Here is a 26,070-nt window from a genome sequence, read left to right on the forward strand (position 1 = left end):
TGTGCTGACTAGGGGACTCTATTTTGGCAGAAAGGTGGCATAAACGTGTTTTTAAATAAATAAATAAATAAATATTAATAATGAAGACAAAAGTCCTCAACTTCCCTTCCTGTGTTTAAGAATCAGACAGCTTCTTTTATCAAGTCTGCTTCACACAGGAAGTCAAACCATGAGGGAGCCCAGTCATTATGATGACTTACCATGGAAAACCCAAACATTGCCTCAACTTACAGGTGCCTACATTTAAAGGTGGCTTCCTAAATAAAGCAGGCCTTAGAACTGAACACCCTTCTCCCAAGACTGCCACCCCAGAATGCATATGGAGAAACTGCATGCTTGAATATTTCCTTTTAAATACAAAGGCCCTGCATATAGAAAAGCAGGTCAAGGAGTAGGCTAGGCTAGAACCCTTCTGATTCTTGTGCTAGTTTTTCTTGTGTTAGATGGAGTTTTCTATGACATGGCATAATCCTCTTATCTTTTTATACTTCTTTTCAAAGCTTCTTTTTCAAAGCCAACTTCCCTTTGCAACACTTATTTGTGCTTTACTTTGTCATATCATAATTAGTATTTCAGCTGCTTTGCCCACTCTTATGGCTTGTAATTAAGGCAATCTAGTGCTACATTAAAACACCCCGCTGAGTTGTTTTCTGTGATGAATTCACAACTACCAGCAGTGTTCCCTCTAAGCTGAGTTGGTGTGAGCTAGCTCACAGTTTTTTAGTCTCCAGCTCACATATTTTTGCCTTAGCTCAGGAAGGAGGACCTCAAAGCAAACTAATTTGTGCAGCAACCAAATGGCTCGCTCACAACTTTAATGCCAGGAGCTCACAAAGTAGAATTTGTGCTCACAAGACTCCACAGCTTAGAGGGAACATTGACTACCAGTATGAAGAAGTAGTCCTATTCTGGGATATGTAACTTTCTTTCCCATTTTCCATTGTAAAATTCAGTTTCACATGTATCATTATTAGACATGCTCCTCCCCCATTTCATTTGGTTTTATTCCCTTTGAATTAATGGAATGTTCTCTTTTTCCTGTTCCTCTCTCCCCTTAATAACATAGACAAGTCTGCTGTGGCTGGCTAACATGCAGGAGAGTAGGAAGAAAATCCCACCCCAAACCTCAGGTGCTGTTTTTGTTGTGGATGTACCATACCTACTGCACCCTGGGTAATATAGTCTACAGAGTGCTCAACAATTTAAAGCTAATACTCTGAGAGACTACATTCCCAATGGAGCAGCAAGTGTGGCACATCAGATACATAGGAAACAGTGTTTGTTGGCTATCTATCTATTTGACTGGCCACCACTACCTTGGAGCTGCCACAGTAGAAGCCTCAGCTGCCTAACAAGGGCTATTGGAGAGGAGATGAAGGAGGGGAAAAGCAGAGAGTTCGGTTTAATTAACACAAAATTGTTCAGAACAAAATTCAAGTCCAGTGGCACCTTTAAGACCAACAAAGTTTTATTCGAGGTACAAGCTTGCATGTGCACGCACAATTCTATAAGAGGCATTGAAATGGAAGTTACCAGTCCATTCATATAGTCCATTCATTACCAGTCCATTCATATAGCAGCAGCTAGCATATAACATAATGAAGATGTTTAACAGATTCAAGGATTAAACAGGAATAATAAGTTCAGTTGATATGGTCACCATTTGTTTGGATTTAATTCAGGGGGGAAATATAGTGAAGCAAATAAATATATCAAAATTGGAGATTGATGTGTAAATGTAGCCCTCTTAATTGTGGAATGCTGAGAGCAATTAACTAAGCTTGTTATTCCTCTTTGGTTCTTTGGTAACTTCCGTTTCAATATATCTGAAGTGTGCGTGCACACAAAAGCTTATACCTTGAATAAAACTTTGTTGGCCTTAAAGGTGCCATGTGGACTTGAATTTTGTTCTGTTGCTTCAGACCAACATGGCCACCCACCTGAATCTAACAAAATTGTTCAGTCTTATTTCCCTCAAAGTCCCAATTAAATAAATGGTTCTTTTCACTTCATTTTTTATGTTTGGGAATGAATGCACTTCCTGAGCCCTATGCCCTAGTGTTTTATGTCAGCACAGAATTTAGCACCCACAGCTTCTTAGGAATCCTGAAATTGAGATCATGAGCCATTTCCATAATTTTGCCCTGCTACACCCTTATGCTTTGCTCCAAAGTTCTTCCAAGCTCAACTGAATATATCCAGCCTTTTCCGAAACATCCATGCAATCTTTTTCTTTTATGTTGAATCAAAATCCAAATCTTATTACCTTCTGGGTTCCAAGATCATAATTTTTGCCTTTCCGTTCAATCCACAGCATACTTTTCACAACCTGTACACCTTAACTGTTTTCTACACCTGGAAGCCCTTTTTATCTTTTCCCGCTAAATTTACATAAAATGGTTATTATAGATCCTCTCAACTGCACTGACACAAAGATAGTTTGACTCTTTCTGACTGAAATACATATAAGACTGCTAAACTGTGCCAGCTAAACAACTTTAATTTGCAAGCTGGAATACTCCTAGCTGCAGTGTGTGTGTCGAGGGATTAATCTCCCCCTCTTCCTAGTACAACTTGGCCTTCATTCTCACTTGATCCTTCTGTGTGTTCTTCAGGTGAAAGATTGCCTCATTCAGATGCTTGGCAGAGGCAAATATCCTTACCATATGAAAGACAGCACCTTTAAATTCCTCTGTTTGGATGTCTTATTGTTTGTTTCTCATCAGTCTATGTCTGAATTTGTATACATGCCTATTTAGAGAGTGAACTCTTCAAACCGAGTAACATCTGGCTCACACATACCAGTGTAGGCTCCAGTTTGAAAATAACTTGGTCTTTGGTGTCTGAACATTATGCAAAAATACACACACTTGCAGCTGTTACTACTATACACTTAGAAGAAACAAGTTTTTCAGATGTTTTACTGAGGGGACCCCACCAGTAGAAATGGATCTTTTCCACCTGTCAATAGCCAAACCCAGATGCACATCAAATTCCAAGCTACTAGTGTTGCTAACATCTTAACACCCAGTACTGCCTTAATGAGAGCTGGTTTCATATTAGTAACAAAGAGACTAGTGGTGAGCATGAAAGACCCTTGTTCAAACCTGACATCACTGGATAGCCTTGCACAAGGCATTCTCTCTCAACTTAAGCCCTCCCATCTATAAATTTGCAACACAGATAATTAATAGCCTATGCATTATTGTAAGGATTGCTGAAATAATATATGTTAAGGCATTTGTATAATTAGTACTATGCTAATACTAAGCAACCGGATGATGACCCACCATTCAGATGTTTGTTCCATCACCATTTGATACTTTGCTAGCAATAAAGTATAAAAGCTGGTAAATAATAACAGTACTAAAGACAGTCAATTGCTACGTCACACACACTATCCAGCCAAGGATAGCTGTGCAAGGTAATGTCTCCCAAACTGTTATAAATCCTGCTGCATTTCAGTAACGCAAACAAAACTGAACAACCTGCATGGTAATATGCTATGGCTAGGACCACACTGTCCCTGACAATCAAGGCTGCAAATCTGGGGATGATAGGGAACATGATTCAATTTACATACACAAATGATTGGCTGTATTTTATATCTGTACTTCTAAACAGCATACCCAAAGCCCTACTTTCCCACCCTCACTCCCATTCTCTCTGTAGTGACAATAAAATGCATTCAGTCTGAGATTACATTACCTTTAGCATATCTTTGTACCTGCCCATCTCTGAGTGAGCAGTGATGAGACATCCCAGAACTCGGAATCTGCCAGCAGCATCCGTGGTCTTTTCCAAAACCCTCAGCCAGACTTGCAGGGCCTTTTCTGTCTGGTTGGACTGGTACAGTTGGAGTCCTTTTTCTATCTGCTGCTTTGTCTGGTCCTGACCCATCTGTCTTGTGATCAAGAGCTTCATATACCAACCTACCAGGACAGCAGACACGTGTGTGTCCGTCCAAAACACACACAATAAAATCTGCGTTAAAACAGGAAAACGGATTGCATGGTTAGGAAGCTCAGAGCCATGGGAGCCTCCGAAACTTCGGATAGTAGGAATGTCAATAAGGAATGGCAAACAGGAACTACCAAGATCTTAGGTCAGCCATGCTAATCCACAAGGGCTACCATCTTGTCTGCTGCTGTCCCATCAGAGCTATCAACAGCCCAAATCCATGAACAAAGGAGCGGAAAAGAGAAAGGGCAGCTAGGAAAGAAAGAAAAAAAGTCCTAAGTGGCTGGAGTGAAATTCAATCGGAATGGCCACTCCTGTGTCCCTCCCCTCCCCTAGTGACAGCTGTGCCCGCCAATCTTGATCACATGACTCTTCTGGAATGTTAGTCTTGGTAACTCCCAAGGTCAGAAAGCAAGCCAGAGCCAGCCGTTGTCCTTCCCTCAATACTACTTTTATAAACACCCCAGACAGAGCATCATCTACTGCTGTGACACTTACCAAGTCTTTCTTATACCCTTGGGATACTGAATACACTAAGAGCACTTAGATGCATGAGTGGATTCCAGCTGTGAGATGTACGGCACTTAAGCAAAACAGGGGTGAACTTCTGCACATCTCTACGATACTGAATGCACATCTTAGAAGCCAGAGCAGCCTGGCAAAACGATTTAACACACAGAATTGTTTCACACAGGATACAGACACAAACCCAAGCTTGCTGAGTGTGCATGGAACAGGGAGCTGCTGCCAGTCAGTTCCCTCACAAATTAACTTGTGCGATACAGACACTCCAATTTGTTGTATGTTAACTTAGATGGTTATCTAAAACATTGTGTCGATTTACATGGTAATCTAATTCTATGTTGATTTAGATGGTTATCTAAAAACATAATTTGGGAAGTGACCCTAAAACAATTAGAACATTGGCTGCTAAGAGTGTCATCTGACAAAGTAGGCTGTCTCACAAAAGGCTATGCCATAGTAAATGTGTTAGCCTTAACGAGCCCCAAGATACTGCGGTTTTGGCTGCCGCAGACTAATATGCCACCCCTCAAAATTTATTGTGTGAATTTATGCACAGAGACAAAGCTTGTACGGTAGCTCAGACACTTGGCTTCACTGTATTTTGATATACACAGATCCACCTTCACAGGTACTTTTTAAAAATGTTGAAATGGTATGGTTATCTTTTGGCCAAATACACACTGGAGACCCAATTTGTGTACCAGCTGTTCAAAGCATACTTCAATGAAGAATTCACACAAAAAACCAGATATATTTCCCTGACATGAGTATAGGGATACTTTTTCAGTAACAATTGTGTCTGTCTTCAGATTGGATAGGAACATTCATCCACAGCTGATGTGCCTGATTAGCTGGCAAAAAATACAGAGAGACAGGGATCTAGCCATGAATAAATTTTTCTCTATGTGATAGTTCAGTTCACTTGATGAACTCCATACCCAGGTCTAGGTTTCTGCTATGCAAGAACTTGCTGAGACCTTAGAATGATGAGAACAGGGATATGCAAAAGTGGGTTCAGACCAATTACACATTTTTAAAACGTGTTTCACTCTTACTAGGATAATCCTTCTGAGAGATCTAGTAAACCCCTTGTTTTATAGAGATGTAGGATTTTAGATATAGAAATAAACCATCCAATATCCTTAGGTTTCTGCATCTAATTTTTGTTGATTATGTAGTGCCCCCCTATCTTGTCCATATAGATTTCAAAACCCACTAGTTTTGGAAGACACCTTTCAAAAGCCATCCTTTTGTGTATGTCTGAAACACAGGAAGAGAAAAGGTTGGAATTATTTAACACAGAAGCAGACATCAAAAGCCTTTTGATTTGCCTGCTCATAGCTTGATCATGCACTCAGACTGGATCACAAATTCTTCTCTTGAATGTATGGCATGATTCCTAGATAGGCACAAGGGCAGGAGGGGGGCTGCTTCCACATCTCTGAAAAATCACACAATCTCCTATCAAGAACATAAGGAACAGCTTGTGAACTGCTGCTTCTCATTCTGAAGCTTGTGGCTCAAAGCTTTTCCACTTTTGTTCCTGCTACCCAAATCACCCACTAATTCTAATCCACAGGCTCCACCTCTTTGTGGTGTATCTCCAGGCAAACTGCAAAGGATAATTCTTGCATCCAGAAATATAGAGAGTATGTATACTCAGGGAAGTCTCAAAAGATGGTATCTCCTCCTCAAAGCACAGCTGTAGGGATAAGCAATCTCTAGCACATGTACTGACAGTGGCAAACCAGACCACTTTGCTTGGTATACAGGGCTAAATTTCTGGCTCAAGCAACTAAGGAGCTGGCAGCACTGCTGGAGCCCGCAGTGGAGGATAAGGCAACAGACATGGCTTATGCCCATCATTGCCACCCAGTCCTGCACAGCCACCAGCCAAGTCCAAGATGAATTTCTGAGATGCTGGCAGTGCCACAGGGGCTTGACTTGTTCCAAGTATGCCTGGCCAAGTACAACCCTTGCCCCCCTCCTAGTTTGCCAGCACATCAACATCTTCACAGGCGGGCACTGCATTTTTCCAGCACTTGGGCTAAAAAGATTTGCCTGTCGCCAGGCTAGAAGGAAGGAGGGGAACGCGCTGGTGCTGAAACGAGGCAGAGCTGCAGAAACTATAGACTAATAAGATCCAGCACTGGAATGCAATGCAGAACAAGCATTTAAAGGCTGACAAGCACAGCTGTGACTCACCTAACATGGCCAGTTTGCAGAATGGGCTCAGGAGCAGGCCTTCCCGCCCTTAGTCCATCGGCGGTAAAGGTGGGAGCCTCAGGCTACTGCGCTAGCCGGCCTACGTCATCCATGGGCCGTCCTGGGGAAGTGCGGGAAGTTTTGATGGGCTTTATGTAAGGGTGACATAGAGCCCATACAGCTTTATTTAAAGGGTGCTCCTTGGAGGCTCTGGCAGTGTGGTTTTTGCTTGGATACCCACCCAGCCTGGGATTTTGGGTTTCTGTGTGCATATACTTTAACTGTCACAGCTGGGTAGTTTTGCACATCTGCGCAGATCCTTTTGGGGGTGAAGGGTCTGTATGTCTGCCTCCTCCACTTTGGCGACTCCCTTATGGGGTCTGGGGGTTTGAGCCACCACACAGTATGTCCAGCTCGGGGGCTGTGCCCAGGCTCACCCCAGGTGTCAAATGGTACTACTCAGTGGCAGCCACCCTTCTGATACCAATAATATGTTATACCCGGGTTTTTCCCAGTAGATGGGCTGTGGGATGTCTTTATTGAGCAGCAGGCAGGCTGCTCGATTGGCCAGGATCCGCCCCCATGTTTCGCCAAGGTTCCTTCGTCTGTAATCAATAAAAGCTGTGGCCTGTTTTTATTCCAAAATATTGTCATTGTGTGGTTGGCCTCTCCTTACTAAGCCCGGAGCCTGCAAACTAACAAACCTGTTGAAAGCAGAGGCAGTGCAGTTCTCCAAATCTAGGGTGTCCCCCCCCCGCATAACTTGGAATTCTCATGCCCTTTACTTGTTCTCTAGTGATCATTATACCTTTAGTCAAATGTGTCATAGATGCATGGGTGTAAAATTTCCATAGCCTGTTCACCAAAGTCAACCATGTAGGTCTGCGGCCCAAAAAAGAACCCCCCCCCCGAACCGATATTCTTTCTCCTCACAGCAGAATGAATTCAAATGGCTCAGCTGCAGCAGTCAGATTGAGAAGGATTCTCACCTTAGTGCCCACAAAGTGGTGGAAAGACCACACGTAACCACCACACACACTCTATGGCTGCTTCATTGTTACTTAAGTTTCTCTTGAAATGTTGAAAAAGAAACAAGATTAGAACACAGCATGGAAATGAAGAGTTCATGAAATGCTTCAGCAGTTCACAGATGCCACTGGTCTCTGTACGTGACCAGGGTTTTTTTCCTCCCAGAGGGCTAATGGTGTGTGTGTGTGTGTGAGAGAGAGAGAAGAAAGGTACAATTCTAACTCCTTTTTGAACAAAAAAAATCTTGAATGAATGAAACATCAGGTACTTCAGTGCCGAGACGACAGCCATACAGCCCGGAAAATCTACAACAACTAAAAAACTCATATTGCTTGGAATATAAAGGCATTGAGACAAGACCTATAGGCCTGTGTTGTGTATTTCATCCTTAAGTAAGTCGCTGTAAACTCTAGCTAATGTTCACATGTCTACTGGGGCTTGTACCTAAAGCTTAGGCTTATCATTCAACAACTAATGAATTCCGTCTGTGAAAGCCTTCGACAAAATATGAGTTTTGTTTTGCTATTAACCTGTCAAAGGTATAATGAGGCTGTGTTACAATCAACTCTTGCAGATGGACAATTTTATCATCAAGTTTTCTTCTCCATATTCCACTCACCCCTCTTTATGAGCAAATGGAATTCAAAAGAGTTGTTCGTTTATCCACTCAGTTTTATGCACCACACAATAGGTGATAAAGAACCCTGCTTTGTGCCTATCAGACAGCACCGGATGTAATGCAGAATTGAACACCGTACTGTATTGCAGTCAATCACAATATCATTTAAATAACATGGCTTTAAAATTTTCTAGAGCTTTGTAAAAAGGTTAACCCAACCAGAGGAGAAACCATTGATAGCAGAAACAGAATAGATTCTCACTCTTAACAAAAATATCATGGCCCTTAAACCACAGCTGTAATCATAGCCCTTCAGCTGCCTCCTAAATGAATATCTGCTTAATCTTCCACATATAATTTTGTTCCAAGAGAACCCACTTTGCTTCAAAATAAAGCTCTCAGAACAACACAAGTCATTTTTGTATAAGACAGCAGCTGTTCTAACTTCCATGTTCAGTATGTTGAGAGCAGGGTAGTAATTTGAACAGAAGGTACAATAAATAATCAGAATAAAAATGCCGGAGGCCTCTCAATTCGACAAATTCATTCCAAGACAGAGTTGCTCACCTGCGGGTGAAGAAGGTTATTACAATGGATAGGATTTTTAAAAATATACATACACTGTGATGGTTTCTGAGTTGGGTATAGATACTTCATAAAGATGTGGGTTCTAGTTGGTAGCACATAGGATTTGGTATGCTTCAGCAGGGGACTAGGCAAGTGTACATTGTTCAAGATCAAAACCAAAACAGCACGTGCTATTGTATAATGTGAGTACTACTGAAAACAGAATGCAGCACTACATAATCTTTTGATCTGATGCAATTTTTGTGGTATAAACTGTATGGAAATGCTGACTATCATCTTTAAATGAATAGAGAAAACATGAAGAACTGATAGAGAGATGTAACAAAGATGATCAGAGGGGCAAAACATCTTTCCTTAAGGAGAAAAAGTTAAAAACCACTATAACTTACAAGTCTAGGAATAATTACGGCTGAGCTCTAACATGAATTACAGATATTGGTAAGATCATAAGTAGAAATGAATATTAGTTTATAGATGACTACAGTATTACTCAACTCAAATTTCAAAAATCCCCAATCCACCAATAAGTTTAAAAGAAAGTACTGTTATACCAGAGGCAACATAAATATATAGGACTTATTGATACAGATGTTATGATGGCTACTAGTTTAAACTCCTTCAAAGTATAGCTATCTGCAAGTAGAACCACAATGTCCTTGGCTACCACTAACAGCACAATGTCTATGTTTAGAGACATCATTGTGCATTATAGATCAGGCAGAAGTATCTTAATGTTTCATTTGCTTATAAACTTCCATCCAGCATCTGTGTCCTGTGAGAATAAAGAATGCTGATCTCCATGGATCACCAAACTCAAGTAGCTTGGTAATTCTTTTGTGTGTGCGTGTGTGTGTGTGTGCAGTGTACTTATCTTCCCAGAAGCTACTTCTGTCTTTTAACATATTAGATTATCTCATAAACCAACTCAGGTGTGATGCTGCATTTGACACACGAGAATTCTGGTCAAGTTGTTGGTCACGATTCATCCTTAGGATAACCAATGCACCATTTAGAATAGGAAATAAAGGGTAAACCTTAAAAGCAGACAGAAAGAGCTTAGAACATTGTTAGTGTGCAAGCAGGGAAAAAGAATAAGCATTCCAGAGACAATATATGATAAACACTGGGATGTTCTTTTTGGCTAGAGAGATTAGTATTTCTAACTGGCAAAACCCTCTCCCCCATTTATTAGTGCATACATAAGGAAGAACAAAGATGACACAGAAATTCTTCTCAAACAGTTTAATAGCAAATAAACAAAGGGAGGTACCACACTTGGCATATACAAAATGACTTCTTGTCGGTGTGTCTGTGCAATTAAAACAGCTTTAAGTTCCCCAGTGGGACAAAAAGAAACCACACACAAAGGAAAAAAATTCCTTAATACATACTCGCCCGTTCCAAACTTGTAACAAAACTTTCATTTTTAAATCCACTACACAAATTCCGTGATCAGAAAAGCAACATATGCTTCTGTTATTTTAAATCATTAAAGTAAAATCCATAATTTTTCTACAGAGTACAACACAATTTCACACAAAAAAAGACATTTTGTTTTGCAAATCAAACAAGGAAAAGGAACAGTTCAAACAAGGTAAAGAAAAGCTTTGCTACAACAGAATCACGACTGAGTTGATTAAATCCTGTTACTGCAGAACAGACTCTACATTTGGTCATAGTGGCAATTTGTTTTCTTGTCACATTTGTGAATCACTTTACATTGTTTTCTAGTAGAAAAGGCAAAAAACTGTACAAAACCCCTAGTGTTAAATACAATGTTTGTACCAATAAAAAAGCCCACAGGTTTGTTTCCAAAATGTAAATTTTCTTTTCTTTTTTTAAATTATTCACAAAAAGCAGCTAGAAATAAAAGGCAGCTGCTGCTTTACTGTCTCAAATCCATTAAAACCACCACAGAATAATTAAAACAACCAAGGTAAGAAAGGAAAGAAGAAAGAAAAGGAACATCCAATGTTTGGCATTTTGGTTTTTTCCAGAGTTTTCTTTTTTCCACAGGATTCCCCAGAGTTCCTCATGGAACTGAATGCACATTGTAAAGAAATGTATTGGCAAAATTAATCAATACACTGCAGGGTCTTGATCTCCCCTGCCATAAGACATCCCTGTGCATTGCGACTTGAGCCTAAGAGCAACCATCTCACAGCTGTACCCCCAGATAATGCAGCCATCACCTTTTCAAGCAACTCCTTCTCAAAAAGGTGATGATCACAAGACTGAGGAAAAAGCTAACTATGCATATTCATCTAACAAGCATGGAGAAATGGCTACCCAGCCAGCATAGGGCAGAGAATTGTGTCCGAAGCAGTGGAACAAATTAGCCCTCCACCTAGCATAGAGATAGGTCTCCCATACCGTCCCTACTCTCCAAAAATTCTCTTCATGCTCTTTCCTCCTGTCAAAGCTCCTTCCCAGCTTCCTCACACCACTTTGCCCCTTGTGTGATTAGGCACCTACCACAGGATTTTCTTGTAGGTGCTGCAAAACCCAGTACTAAGTCTCAGCTTCTATAATAGGTTATATGTACTACAAGGCTAAAGCATGCTTCCCAGAGAAGGAAGATCTGCCCTTTTTTCCCATCAGGTCAGAAAGTGTGTGTGTGTGTGGGACCCTGCGTGACTCCTTACCCAACTTAAGAACAAAAAAACAAACGAAAAATATCTCTAGAGAGAGATTCCCCAGCTAAGGCCCCTGAGAAAAGGAGCCGGGGTTGGTACCCTGTTCAGGTAACAGCTAGTAGGCTGTTATATTGTGCTTGTCACTTGGGGAAAGAGCCAGCAGTTTTGTGCCTAGGCTTACAGATTCCTTCTATGGGATACATACACAGAACATGCTACTTCAAGTGTGAAGACAGGAGAGCCAATCAAGCTTCCATCCACTCAGATATGATGGTGTTAAACCTCACACAGCAAGTCACATATTAAACAAGAGGTACAAATTAAGGCTACCCGAAAAGAGCTTTAGCTCCAATGGATCTTAGAAGCAATATTACTGCAAGCATCTCACACCTTCCTGCTAATCTTCTATCCCTGCCACCTCTACTACCACCGAAACAGTGCAATCAAGCCCCCTGAGACCTTTCCATAGCTGTGATGATAGAGCAAGGTGCAGCTATTGTGTAAAGCAGTCCAAATGCACAGGAGATGTCCTTACGTGACACATGACCACAAGTCTGGCATCCAAAAATGGATAGCTTTGAAACCTATTAAATTGCTCAGTTTTTGCACAAACTATAGAAAACAGAGGTGAAGGGTGTATATATACGAGATTGTGAAGAACACAGCAGGAAACATGCAAAACGTTTACAAGGGCATTATTTGAGTTTGTAAAAAACAAAAAAACAAAACAAAATCTCACATTTTGCTGAGGAGATTGTAGTTACAAAAAACTAAGCATGCTAGGGTTTAACGAAATACAACATCAACTTTGATTAAACTTTCACTGCAGACAGAGGCTGATAATCACACAGGAAGGAAAAAACAGTAAGTGCCAGGGCAAAAATGCAGCTACTATCAGGAGAAAGTGTAGTTCAAGTGTTTTCTGCTGAGGCTACTCAAGTCAAAGAATACATGCTGTCTCCTCAAGCACAGAAAGTAGATTCAGCAAAATGTGACCAGAAGCCTCCTGAAAGTTTTAAGTTGCATCATTTTACTTTTTCCTTCAAAGATCTGTTTTAAAACTAAGCACACAGAAAAAACTAAGCCTAGAAGTGATTGGCTGTATGATCACAGAAATACAAATACTCCACGAGGTATGCTAGCAAGGCTGCTCTGAAGACAATTACAAAGAATCAGAATCACAAAATCAAGTGGTTATCTTACGAAGTTCTAGAAAAATAGAATTCTTTTATATTCAAATGCAAGTTTAAATATTCCCCTTCAGCAGTCTTTCTAGCAAAACCAATTTGGCAGCACAAAAAAGGAAAGAAACAAAAAGAAACAAACATAATAAAAATACACATCAGCATCAAAAGTCAACACAAGGTCAAAAGGCGAGAGTTCAAGCATCAGAGAAGCTGAAGAGACAAGGATTTGGACGATGTACTTGAACGCCACATCGACATGCTTTAGGCACAACGATGAACAAACGGCAGGAATCTAGAAAAAAACAAACCAGAAAGAAGGAGACCCACTGAGTTACACAGAGCAGTACATCCAAACAGAGAGAGAAGAGAGAACAGGAATGGTCACTGTACAATGAGACCTCTTGGGGAGGGGAATTGACAGGGAAGGGCAGCACATGCCAACAATGAACAAGTAAAAGTTGAAGTGCATAAGACACCAAATAAATGTTAAACTGTCAGATACCAAATGAAAGCAGAGGTCTTAGATTCCCTTGAAACGCTGGCTACAGATTGGATTATGGCTGGCACACAGATAGCTATTTATTCACTGCTATCCCAACCTCATGTTCCTGCTAGCTCTGCTTGAGGAAGACACCACATTAAACTCCCGCTGGTAAAACTGGACTCCATAAAATATGGTTCCAGGGCTCACAACCACTCAGGGAGATTAAGCTCGTAAGAGATAGGAGACACAGAAGGATTCTCAGGGGGAGAGGGTTTGATGGTTGAGACACTTTCTTCTTTCCTATCATAGGACATGCTTATATAACTAGCAGCCCAAGAAATCCTTCCTACTTGTTTCAAGCTATTATTTAGAAAACAGGGATGCTGGTTGTTGGTTTTAGAATCAAGTAAAAGATCACATACAGGTATATAAGTGGAACTGAACCCCCTGTAAAATAGGAAGGAATTAAGACTTGATTGCAAGCTAAGACTTGCCCCAGCTTGAGCCCTTTTATACTATGAAACCTGCAAGAAAATGTTTGAAATTCTTTCAATAAATAACTCCTGCTTCCTGAATTTGTGAGGAAGAATGCTGGACTCTCGGAAACTGTACAGTCACTGTTGCCAATCTGAGTGGGAGGAATTTGTCTGCAACATCTTGAGAGATTTTCAAAGCTGGGACAATTTGCAAGTGTGAATATACTTCAGATCTTCAGAAAACATTCTGTCAATGAGATGGTGAACATGAAAAACTGAAGCAGCAAAACATCAGTAGGAAAACTGAGCTTCTGAAGATTAATTACAGTCAAAGGCATATTACACCATTCTGAACTAAACATAACACTTGGTGTTGCAGCTCACTGACCAAAAGCAGTCTTCTATTTTTTATGTGTGAATTCTTAAAGGATGTTGACCTGCTGTGTGCTCTGTTCACAGGGACTAAGCCATTATAGAGCAGATAATTTTAGAATTATCTTGGTGGGGGGGAAAGTAATATGTTTGGTAAGAGAATACAGCTAGGCTTACAGAAATTGTGCAGGCTAAATATAGCCTTTAAGACTTCTTTTGTTCATAACATGTGAGACACACCAAGCAGAATCAGAAAAATAGATTGTATCCTGCAAATTCTCGTAAATATGTGCATGTCTATGTGAAAACCACTTGGGTGAAAAAGAAAATTTTATATAGATAATTCAATCATAGCTGTCCACACACTATTGTTTCTTTTCTATGAAAATAAGGTAGCTCTTTAGGAAGAGATACTCTTTAATATTTGTCCCATGAATGTCAAGTCTGCCCCAAATAATGCCTTATAATTTGCATGATTCGCATATTAGCAAACACGCTCACTTTATTCAAAGGATTTAAATGTCTAATGTTCTGTTCAAGGTTAAATTCAAGACTGATATACAGTCTTTTTTAAAAACACCAAGCAACTAAAATAGGTGCACTTTAAAATTTGATCTGTTTGTCGTATCGGTCAAAACACAGATGACTGATCTAATTTGCCTCAAAGCAACAGCCAATAAGATAATATCCAGGCTCCCTGCCAGAGGATCTGTTCAAATTTGGAAAAGGAAAAATGGGGGGGGGGAGAGGAAAGAGACACGGGGGGACGGACGCAGGATGACAAAACTGGAACAGACTTAGATTCTCTGTGAAGAAGTGTATTCCAAACACTTAATTTGAGTTGTTGTTTTTTTTTTGCAAAGCATGCAGTGCGAGATCAAACTGAGCAGAAAGGCATATTTTGGTTCAAGTTTTCTAATTAAAGTAATTCAGAGAAGTACCACTGAAGGCACATGAACTTTCTCAATATATATCAAAGATCTGATTCTTCAGATATAATCCGGAAAGGTTTACTTTTTATCATTCTGGATGAGGGCACTAATACAGATCACAATGCCATATAGGAAAATTTACATACAGATATTGCAATCTTAACTTAACTAGAGGCAATCTGCCTCTATAGCCATGATGAACACATATAAACAGCACATGAAAATTATGGATGGATACTATATAAAAGGATTACTGAGCAGACTTGTGTATGGAAAAGCTATCATGGATGGCCAAAAGAAAAAAAAAAAGACAAGGATTCAGAAGGGGCAGGGGACAGAGAAGATGCTGGGAGGAGTGACTGTAGAGAAACTTGAGCACAGTTTTCCTCCTTCACTGGTTCACAGCATTAATTCTTTTCCTATTTAGCAGTTTGTCCAGCTGCAAACAGGCCACTGATAGATCAGTAGTTTTATTTACGCACATTGTAGTAAGTATGTGTAAAACAATCATATTCAGGATTATGCAAATCCTGGCCTTTCCAGTGAAATAATTTAGATAATAAATATTCTCCACCCTGGAGCAGTATAAAACTTCTATAAAAATAGAAACAACATTCTTGGTTATATCAGGTTGAAACTAGAGCAGCTGCTCCCAACCATGACCTTTTTTTTTTTTCTTTTCCTGAAAAGTATATTATTTATAAAAAAAAATCCCATGACAACTCTGGAAGTCTCAACACTCCAACAAGATTTTTTTCTCAGAATATCAGGACACGCTTTTCCTAGTGCACAAAATTCAAATGTATACAATTCACCTAAGGGTATGCATATACTTCTGACCAGACCCAAATAATCAACACAGAAGGGTACCACATGCCAGCATAGGGTGAGAAATTTGGCAATCTGACCATTCAGCCTTTGCCACCACTATGCACATTTTATAAATACTGACAGTTGAATTTTTACTAATCAGTCCAACAAGGATACAGAACAGTATTTACTAACAATATTTCCAAATTCACTAGAAACGATCACTTGAACCTGAGATGCATGGCCTTATACTTATGAGGTGTAACACACCAGGGGACCCAGTCCCTGGTTATGCCCAATCCTAGTAGTGAGCCACACAAATGCCTGACACATTTTAACCAGGGGGTTCAGGCTTGATGGGCTTTTAGGCTCCTCCTTTTGTGAGCGGACAGGAAGCCATTTTTTTAAAATCTTGCTGTCTTCTCCTCACTGGCAAGTCTTCTCAACATCTAATTCCCAAACCCAAGAACTGGAGGACTGGCTGGTGCACTGTGATAAAGCATGCTCACCAAATGGGAACACGTAGAAGAGAATAACTGAGGAAGAAGAAGCAAACTAAATCTATACACAACACTGTAAACCTTCCCACTGAAAGTGGTAGTTTTTGTGGCTCTAGGGATAAGTGCTACAGTGACTTCTCACCATGGCTCAGGCCAGAATGTCAAAGTTCCCTTTAGTCCCATGTCATCAGTGTGTACAAAACAAAAAAAACCCACTTTAACACTTTGGCAAATCCACAGGTGTGTGAAATAGTAGATATTAGAGGGGAAAGAATTTTGACTGATTTGTTTAGGCACTGGGCTACAAACACTATGAAAAGGAAGGTTATCAAGATTCTGTGCGATGTCAGCAATTCATGTGTAGCCCTTTCTGCTGTATACTAGCACCTGTACTCAAAGGAAAACTGCAGATCAGTAATTGTGATATTAAAAGAAATTAAGCGTTGACTTCTGGGACAACAAGATTTGAACATCTCAGCTCTCAGTTTCAAAAAAGAAGAATGCCAAAAAAGAGCAACAAGACTTTTTAAAAGACATCTGCTAGTTTAGTTCTAAGGGGTTTTTAAATTGTGCTTCTGAATATTGATTCTATCTGGGCTGTAAACATTTGATCAAAGCATCATTTCATATTTTATGTAGTTCTTCTTTCTTTGTTTTGTTATTTCTTTGTTGTTTGTTATTCTCTCTTTAGTAATTTTTTTTTAAATGCAAAAAAGGATTGGCTCATTCAGTAAGCTACCACCATACTCACTGTACTATACAAATGCACCGTAATATTAGAATTACTGCAGTTTTCCTTTAACACACAAATATTTTTGATCAACTACTTTTCTCTCTCCAGAGACTGATTCAGTATAAACTCCTCACATAAGGCATCTGGGAAAATGAGAGTCTGGCAAAGACTCTAGTGGGTGGGGTGGGGAGATGGTCTGTTGCCTAGCCACCAAGTATTGTGGATTCAGATCCCTCCCCAACCCACTTCATCAATGTCACTTGGGGATCAGCAATAAATCTGTCCCCTTCTCTTTGTGTCAGAGTCATGCAGTGTCAGTTCAGAAAGTGTCTGCTACTTTCCCTTCTCTCCCCCCCCCCCCGCCCCAGTGGCTGGCTTTGGTCCTTCTCAACACACACTGGTTACAACACAGCAAACTTAAAAAGATCACCAATATGGCACCTAACTCCAAAGTAAAACACTGGAAACAAAAGCACAAACTTGTCCTCCATCCGAAGAATTCCCAGTAGAGGCTGCAGCTGAGTCTTCAGGAGATGTGTCAGATAGAATGACATGTATCAGTTTTCATGACTGTAAAAATACAGCCTTAAAGAGTTTCTGAATCACCAAGCGCACTCCTCCCCAACTTACCAGAAGATCCTTCTCACTCCAGTTCCAGAGGGGAGGGGCGCTCAGTATGGCTTGCTGTCATTCTTAGAGCGCTTGAGCTGTACTTTCAGTCGTTTCATGCCAATCTGAAATCCATTCATTGACTGGATGGCAGCCTGTGCAGAGACTGGATTGTCGTAACTTACAAAACCTGAGAAAAGGAAGAGAAAATGTGAAAAAAAATGCCAGAATAAGCTATGAAGTTTGCAAACTGATAGTCTGCCTACGAAGTTCAAGTATGTAAAATGATAAGCAATTTTAAAAAGTCACAAGTGAGACTACAGTTTCCCTACAAGATGGCTCAAAGAGAACAAGACAGAATGCTGTTCTGAGCTACAGCCTATAACGGAAAAGGACATCTCACATTGCTAAGATAATGAAGTCCAAAAGTAAATATAGGGGCCTGGTCCTATTTTCCAGCAATAACAGCATAAAGTCTGAGGAAAATGGAGCTCAGATGAAAAGTTTGGCCCCCATTGCAAATAAACAAAAAGGGAGATCACTCACTCCTCAGTGGGTAGGCGGTCTGCTTGTAAATCTATAATGTTGGGGGAAGTAAGAAAGTGACCAAATTCCTTACAACAAATGCTACAGGCAAAATTATTTCATAATACTGAGGAATTATGAATGTTCATTAGGAACAGATTTACATTCAATAGAATTAAAGAAAAAAGAAACCATGTTGCAGCAATACTGTAATGATTGCTGTAGCCAACTGGATTATGGTGCAAGAGTGAGTAGAAAAATCCCTTGGGTGCTTACCAAATGCCTTCCTAATAAATGTATTTATTTATTCAATTATTAATACCTTATCAGCACAAATACATATGGAAATAATCCTATACCCATTAGACCTGAAAGATTTTAACAGGAGTTGTGTCCATATAACTGGATTAAGAATGAAATCAAAGGAAGAATATAGAATAAGTAACACTGAAAAGTCAATTGAATCAGGAACCCTGAATTACTCAGAGGCATTTGTGTTCTCGTGTCAGTGTGTGAGACGCACATATACTCACTTTCCCTTTAGGCAGCAGTCCCTTGCACCTCTGAAAACTTGTTTTGAGGAGCTATCATCCAAAAGGAAGCAGCCCCAAAACATACATGCACAATTTTTGCAAAATATGAAATTAGCAAATAGGAAAAAACCTTAGGTGTTATCAAACACCCAGCAGATCACTAGGAGTGTGCACTAGGAAAAAAATCACTATCATTTTAATTCTGTGTTGGGAAGTCAAGAAGGGAATGATTATTGTTAAATATCAAGGGTATTGCCGTTGTAATGGAACGTTGTTCCGGAAATACTAGAACAATACTTCTGATATTTAAAGATAAGGATAAACATGGCCAACCAGACATCCCCACATGGAATTAAAATGGAAGGAGGGAAGAAGAGAAAGGAAGGGTCCTGGGCCATTATTTTCAGAGGGAAGGCCGGGATGTAAGCCCTCCCCACACACCTTCACTTTTGGCAGCCTGGGACAGTGTTGCACCTGTTAGCAGCCTCGGGGCTGTCTTCCATCTTCAAGTCCTTTAAGCCCCTTTCCAGTCCTGTTGTTGTTGGCTTGGGATCCCACGGCACAGCAAAGCCCGGCAGCAGCTGCAGCCCACCACCACCACCGGTTGAACTCAGCCCTCGTGCCACCAATGGGGCTAGAAGAGGGCTTAAGAAGCCTGAAGGATGGAATGAAGCCCTGGTATCACACAGAGATTGGATTTGTGAGTTAAGCTCACTCGGTCTCACTAGAAAGTCAGGCTGGTTCTGTACTTTTTCTGGGCAGGAGAGTGGGCTGGCCCCCCATAGGAAATAATGGCCCTTTAAATTAAAGGGGGTTGACCCACCACCATGCCAACATAGGAGTTCATGGGGTAGCCCTGAAGTGGTTTACCTCATTTCTCCAAGGTCGGGGACAGAGGGTGGAGCTAGGGGAGAGGATGTTGCCTCAGCTCCCCTTGGTGTGTGGGGTCCCTCAGGGGGCAATCCTTTCCCTGAATGTTGTTTAACGTTTACATGCATCTCTTTGTCCAGCTGGCGCAGAGTTTCAGGCTGGGGTGTCACCAGTATGCTGATGACACCCAGCTATATCTGCTTATGGGTGGCCAGATGCTGCCCTAACTGCTTTGATCGAGGGATTGGAGGCCGTGATGGAATAGTTGAAACACAGTAGGCTGAGACCGAATCCAGCAAAGATGGAGGTTCTGTGGCTGGGCAGGGGGGACTTAGGGTTGGGGTGCCAACTCCTGGCTCTTGACAGTGTGCCCTTAACACGGGCACCACCTGTCAAGAGCTTGGGTGTGATTCTGGATGCCTTCTTATCAGTGGAGACCCAGATCACAAATGCTGCTATACAGGCATTTTTCCAGCTATGCCAGGTCAGGCAACTGGCCCCCTACCTGTCCCACCCTGACCTTGCCACAGTAATCCATGCAACAGTCACCTCTACATTGGACTACTGTAACTCGCTCTACATGGGCCTACCCTTGAGACTGACCTTGAAATTTCAACTGGTCCACAGCGGCATGGGTCCTTACTGGGAGCCTGCGATCAGCACATATTTGACCTGTGCTGCGTGAGCTGCACAGATTACCAGTTGAGCACTGGATCAGGTTCAAGGTTTTGGTGCTTACCTTTAAGGCCCTCAATGGTCTGGGACCTGCATTTCTTTGGGCACGCCTCTCCCGGTATATCCCTCAGAGAGCAAAATGCTCAGAGGATAAGAACTTGCTTGTGGTCCCTGGCCCAAGAGAAATCTGGCTGCCCCTCTCTAGGGCCCCAGCCTGGTGGAGCTCTCTGTCGAGTAACATCTGTGCCCTGCGGGACATACTACAGTTCCACAGGGCTCGCAAGGTAGAGATGTTCTGCCAGGCATTTGGTTGAGGACCGCAACAGTGTCCGTCTGTCTGGTACTCTCCCCCCTCACCCCTGCAAGGTGGTAGCACAATTGGAACTTTGACTGTCACCTGTGTTTTAAACTGTACTGCTACTATGGAATTAAGGAGTTTCATTGTGACTTTTATCCATTTTAAACTGTGTGATATGGTTTTGGTTTTGTTGGGCACTGCCCTGAGTTCTGTTGGGGAATGGGAGGTATAAAAGCAGAATATAATAAATAAATAAATAGACCTTGCCTTCCAAGTCTGGTGGCCAGGTATTTCCAATTATTTTAAATGTAACTACATTTTCTATGTTATTCCAGTGACTTGGATCCAGTGGAGGAGGGATTTTTGTGAATAAGGAAGGCAACATTTGACTGTTTCCCCAGCCTGCTGCAGTCCTCTCCAAGCAACAGACTAAGGGGGCATGTTTGGGGCTGCAGCAGGAAGGGGAAGACAAGGAAGAGTCCTGTTCTACAGATGCAGATCCTTTCAATTTGCAGAAGGGGTTCAAAATGTCTAAGACATATAGGAACAGATCGCCTGCTGCAGCCCTCTCCAAGCAACAGACTAAGGGGGCACGTTTGGGGCTGCAGCAGGAAGGGGAAGGCAAGGAAGTCCTGTTCTACAGATGCAGATCCCTTCAATTTGCAGAAGGGGCTCAAAATGTCTAAGACATATAGGAACAGATGTTCTTTACTCCTGTGACAGCTAAACAGGATTGCACTACCTGGTGTTGTTGTTCAGTCGCACAGTCGAGTCCGACTCTTTGCGACCCCATGGACCAGATCACGCCAGGCCTTCCTGTCTTCCGCCGTCCTCTGAAGTTTGCTCAATTTCATGTTCGTTGCATCTATGACACTACCTGTAGCTGTTGTTAACTGAGTGTTCACCACTGCAGTCACATATGGGTACTGCACACACACAGGCCTGTTATGGAGAGCATTTTTGAAGCTCAAAACACCTAGAAGCACTCTGTCCCCTTCCCCCACACTGCTTCCTGACTTTCCCAGTGTGATACAAAGAGGGCGGAGCATCCTTCCCTCAGTTCCTCTCTGCCACCACCGGAATGAGGTAGAGGTTACCAGATAGTTAAGAGCTCACTGTGGGGCAGGGGGCTTGTTTGACTGCAATGCTCCCTCTGCATAAATTAGTTTGCTCTGGAGCCATCTTTCCTGAGCTAAGACAAACAATGTGTGAGCCAGAAGCGAAAAAATGGTGAGCTAGCTCACACTAACTCAGATTAGAGGGAACAATGCAGGTGACCACTTGAGGAACAACAGTTGCAGTTGGTATCATGTAGTCCCACATGGGAGATTATTAGTAATTTACCAGTCTAGGAAGGTGGGTGTGAGCTCTCAGTTGAACAGAGATTGCAGGGTTGCTCTTATTTATTGTATTTATTTATTTATATTAGATTTTTATTTCCCCCCCCTCCCAGAATGGGGTCTTCCCACTGCCAGGTCTCTCCTAGCACGCACATCCATTATATAGCATCTTGTGAAGGTGCAGGTAGAGGACCACATTGCAGCTTTCCAGATGGAGTCAACAGAGTCCACAGTGAGAAGCTGCCGATGCAGACTGCACCTGGGTAGAATGGGCGTGGCTCTGCAGCAGGCAGTTAACTTGTGCCACTTTATAACATAGTCTAATGCATGTGGCTATCTCTCTTGAGATGGAGTGAGCTGACAATTTCTTGCCCTTGTTGGGGCCTTCTGAAGTTATCATCTTTTCAAAAGGATTCTGTTCTACTTAAATAGTGGAGGAGGGCCCTTCTAACATCTAAGGAATGCAGGACTTGCTCTCGTTCATCCTATGGCTGAAAATATAACACTGGCAGGGTGATAACATAGTTTAAATAGAATGTGGATGTTACCTTAGTTAGGAACTACAAAGACATGCAGAGAACTACCCTGGTGTAAAATATTTTCAGAAAGGGATGGTTGTGTCTTAACACCTGCAGCTCACTGACGTGTCTGGCTGATGCTATTGCTCCTAGATAGTTATCATAGTGAGTAGAAGAATGTGACAAGTGGCCATTAGTTAAAATGGTTTGCCTACAAGTTGAGTGAGCACCAGCGAGAGGCTCAATCAGAGAACTGGAGGAATCTGGTACAGTTAAACCTCTGAGGAAACATTCTGATTCCCTTAGGGCTAATAGGGACTTTCCATCAACCTGAACATGGAAACATGCTACAGCCGCTATGTGAACTTGTATGGAGGTGGATGCAAGGCCTCCTCTGACTAGGTTTAGCAGGGGTTCAAGAACCTTCTATACTGGGCAGTGGTCTGGGTCCAAACCCTGCTCTGTGACATATATGCTGAACTATTTCCATTTGGCTGAAAAGGAGAACCAGGTAGAAGTTTTTCTGGCACTGAGTAGGACTTCCATGGCAAGTTCAGAAAATTGTCCTGTTGGTTACTGAATGAACCATGCTGTTAAATGCAGGCTGCCAGTGTTTGGATGAAGGAAGAGGCCCTTTATTAGGACACTGTGCTCCTATGGGAATGGAAAGTAACAACTGTGGTACACTGACAGCAGTGTTGGAAAACGTGATTGTCTGGGCCAAAAAAGGAGCTATCAGGATAGCAAATGCATGTTCTCTCATTTTGTAGGGGACCCTGGGAATCAGTTAACAGGAGGTGCATGTATAGCAGACTCCCTGTCCACTGGATTTGGAACATATCCTGGGGCATGTGATTCTCGCGTGCCTAGGGAGCATAAGGATTTGCATTTCCTGTTCTGAGTGGCAAATAAGTCTATGGTGGGAGTTCCCCTGGAGCAGAAAACTGGGGCTATAAAAACCCAGTTGAGCTTCCATTCACACACACTGACGTGTCTGGCTGATGTTATTGCTCCTAGATAGTTATCATAGTGAGTAGAAGAATGTGACAAGTGGCCATTAGTTCAAATGGTTTGCCTATAAGCTGAGTGAGCACCAGCGAGAGGCTCAATCAGAGAACCGGAGGAATCTGGTACAGTTAAACCTCTGAGGAAACATTCTGATTCCCTTAGGGCTAATAGGGACTTTCCATCAACCTGAACATGGAAACATGCTACAGCCGCTATGTGAACTTGTATGGAGGTGGATGCAAGGCCTCCTCTGACTAGGTTTAGCAGGGGTTCAAGAACCTTCTATACTGGGCAGTGGTCTGGGTCCAAACCCTGCTCTGTGACATATATGCTGAACTATTTCCATTTGGCTGAAAAGGAGAACCAGGTAGAAGTTTTTCTGGCACTGAGTAGGACTTCCATGGCAAGTTCAGAAAATTGTCCTGTTGGTTACTGAATGAACCATGCTGTTAAATGCAGGCTGCCAGTGTTTGGATGAAGGAAGAGGCCCTTTATTAGGACACTGTGCTCCTATGGGAATGGAAAGTAACAACTGTGGTACACTGACAGCAGTGTTGGAAAACGTGATTGTCTGGGCCAAAAAAGGAGCTATCAGGATAGCAAATGCATGTTCTCTCATTTTGTAGGGGACCCTGGGAATCAGTTAACAGGAGGTGCATGTATAGCAGACTCCCTGTCCACTGGATTTGGAACATATCCTGGGGCATGTGATTCTCGCGTGCCTAGGGAGCATAAGGATTTGCATTTCCTGTTCTGAGTGGCAAATAAGTCTATGGTGGGAGTTCCCCTGGAGCAGAAAACTGGGGCTATAAAAACCCAGTTGAGCTTCCATTCACACAGCTCTAGTGTGGTGTGACTGAGGAAGTCCACTAGTCAGTTGTTGACCCCTGCTATATGAATGGACAATTTGCTGGAAATTGCCCATTCCCAAATTAGAGTGGATACATGGCATAACAAACGGGAGGACATGCTGCTCTGTCTGTTTATGTAGTACATGGTTGTTAGATTGTCTGCAGCTATTTGGATGCTTTTGCCAGAGACATGTGCATGTAAGGACAGTAGGTGGTTGTACACTGCTTTGAGTTCCACCACACTGATGTGTAGGTGCACCTCTTAAAAAGATGATGTCCCACTGACTGATACGTCCCCTATGTGTGCCCCCAGACTGAAAGGGAGGAATCTGTCGTTAGGATGGTTTGTGGTATGGGAGGATGGGATGGGATGGGACTCCTGAGAGGAGACTGCCGGTTAGGATCCACCATGTAGGGTCCATACCATGTGCCTTGGGATGTTCAGCTTTTTGGATTGGTGGTGACGAAGGGGGCTGAAATTTCTGATGAACCACAACTGCAGTGGGCGCATATGTAGCTTTACATGTAGTACTACTGATATGGTGGAGGCCATTAATCCCAGTAATCTTTGGGTTAAGATGGCAGGTTGAAAGTGAGGATTTGGCATTGGAAGACATTCAGTTTGATTTCCAGGATTCTTTCTAGTGGCAGAAAGGCACCAGCTAGGATGGAATCTAAGAAGTGTACCCTTTGCATCTATTTCAGATTGGATTTCATTGCACTTTGTAAATTTAGTGCCTGGAGACTTATTTATTTATATTTTTTATGGTCTACTTTTCTCACTGGGAGTCAAGGTGGATTATACAGAGAGTGTCAATACAATCAACAAGATGGGACAATCAATAAACAATGAAATACGATTTGGGCTGTAAAGTCAACCAGAAGTCTAAAAAAACAGAACTGAAGCAAAATGTAACTGTTAACGTGACACATTAAATAATGCAAATTTATACAATAGGATCAAACTTACAGCAAACTATACACATATAGACCACAAACCCTAATAATTTAACCAAGTAACTTTGTGAAGTATTTCGTCCAGTGCTACCCTATTCATAGTTTGCGGGAAGCCAGGAGAGGGGGATCCTTCTTGAACACCTTGGGCAGGTCGTTCCACAAGGTGGGGGCCACAACAGAGAAGGCATGTGTACAAGCAGTTGCTGATTTTGTCCATTTGTTGGATGGAATCTAAAGAAGGCTCTGCTTGGATGCGCAAAGCTGTCATGGCAGAGCATGAGGGAGAGACAGTCTTGCAGGTATGAAGGTCCAAGGCCATGAAGGGCTTTGTATGTGATAGTCAATACTTTAAACTGTGCCCGGTATTGTGCCCGGTAACAGTGTAGAATGGGGGTAATAGGCATGTTCCATTGAGCTTGTGATAATAGCCCAGCTGCAGAATTTTGTACCAACTGGAGTTTCTGAACTGATTTTGAGGGGATACCAGTGTACAGTAGTCTAGTTTTGATGTCATCATGGTATGGATCCATGTGACCAGATCAGCCTCCTTAAGATAAGTGCCATTTTAAAGCTAGGGTGAGTTGGAAGAAAGCCTTTCTTGCAACTGCATTAACCTGTTTCTCCAGCAATAATGCTGGGTCCAGTATAACCCCAAGGCTCTTGAGTTGGCAAAGGTCAGCAAAACCCCACTGAAAGCATAATGTCTTTCAAGACCTCCGCATTCCCAACCAGCACTATTTCTGTCTTTCCAGAGTTTAATTTCTATTTGTTCACTCTTAGCCATTTAACCATGAAAGCCAGGTAGTGTTGTAAGTCAGTCTGTGCTCAGT

At 41.9% G+C, this 26,070-nt stretch overlaps 2 protein-coding genes across 11 annotated transcripts in view; both read right to left on the reverse strand.

Moving 5' to 3' along the window:
- The window catches only part of RAPSN (receptor associated protein of the synapse), a 24,651-nt gene extending 20,446 nt beyond the window's left edge, over window positions 1-4,205 (reverse strand). The window contains exons 1-2 of the mRNA XM_015415642.1: window positions 4,095-4,205; window positions 3,709-3,984 (exon numbers count right to left, since the gene is read on the reverse strand). Coding sequence (XP_015271128.1) covers window positions 3,709-3,924 — 216 coding nt within the window. The 5' untranslated portion in view covers window positions 3,925-3,984; window positions 4,095-4,205. The remainder of the gene's footprint in view (window positions 1-3,708; window positions 3,985-4,094) is intronic.
- A 6,351-nt stretch (window positions 4,206-10,556) lies between these two features.
- CELF1 (CUGBP, Elav-like family member 1) overlaps window positions 10,557-26,070 on the reverse strand; it is a 67,579-nt gene continuing 52,065 nt past the window's right edge. For 9 of the 10 annotated variants that reach the window (XM_015415748.1, XM_015415742.1, XM_015415723.1 and 6 more), the window contains 2 exons: window positions 17,687-17,855; window positions 10,557-13,041 (listed from right to left, as the gene is read on the reverse strand). In XM_015415748.1, coding sequence (XP_015271234.1) covers window positions 17,728-17,855 — 128 coding nt within the window. In that variant the 3' untranslated portion in view covers window positions 10,557-13,041; window positions 17,687-17,727. Of the gene's footprint in view, window positions 13,042-17,433; window positions 17,581-17,686; window positions 17,856-26,070 lie in introns of those variants that run through there. The other variant, XM_015415709.1, reaches the window with a different exon arrangement.

The sequence above is a fragment of the Gekko japonicus genome, unplaced genomic scaffold, assembly GCF_001447785.1.
Source record: "Gekko japonicus isolate JY-2015 unplaced genomic scaffold, Gekko_japonicus_V1.1 scaffold2116, whole genome shotgun sequence".
Classification (NCBI taxonomy): domain Eukaryota; kingdom Metazoa; phylum Chordata; class Lepidosauria; order Squamata; family Gekkonidae; genus Gekko; species Gekko japonicus.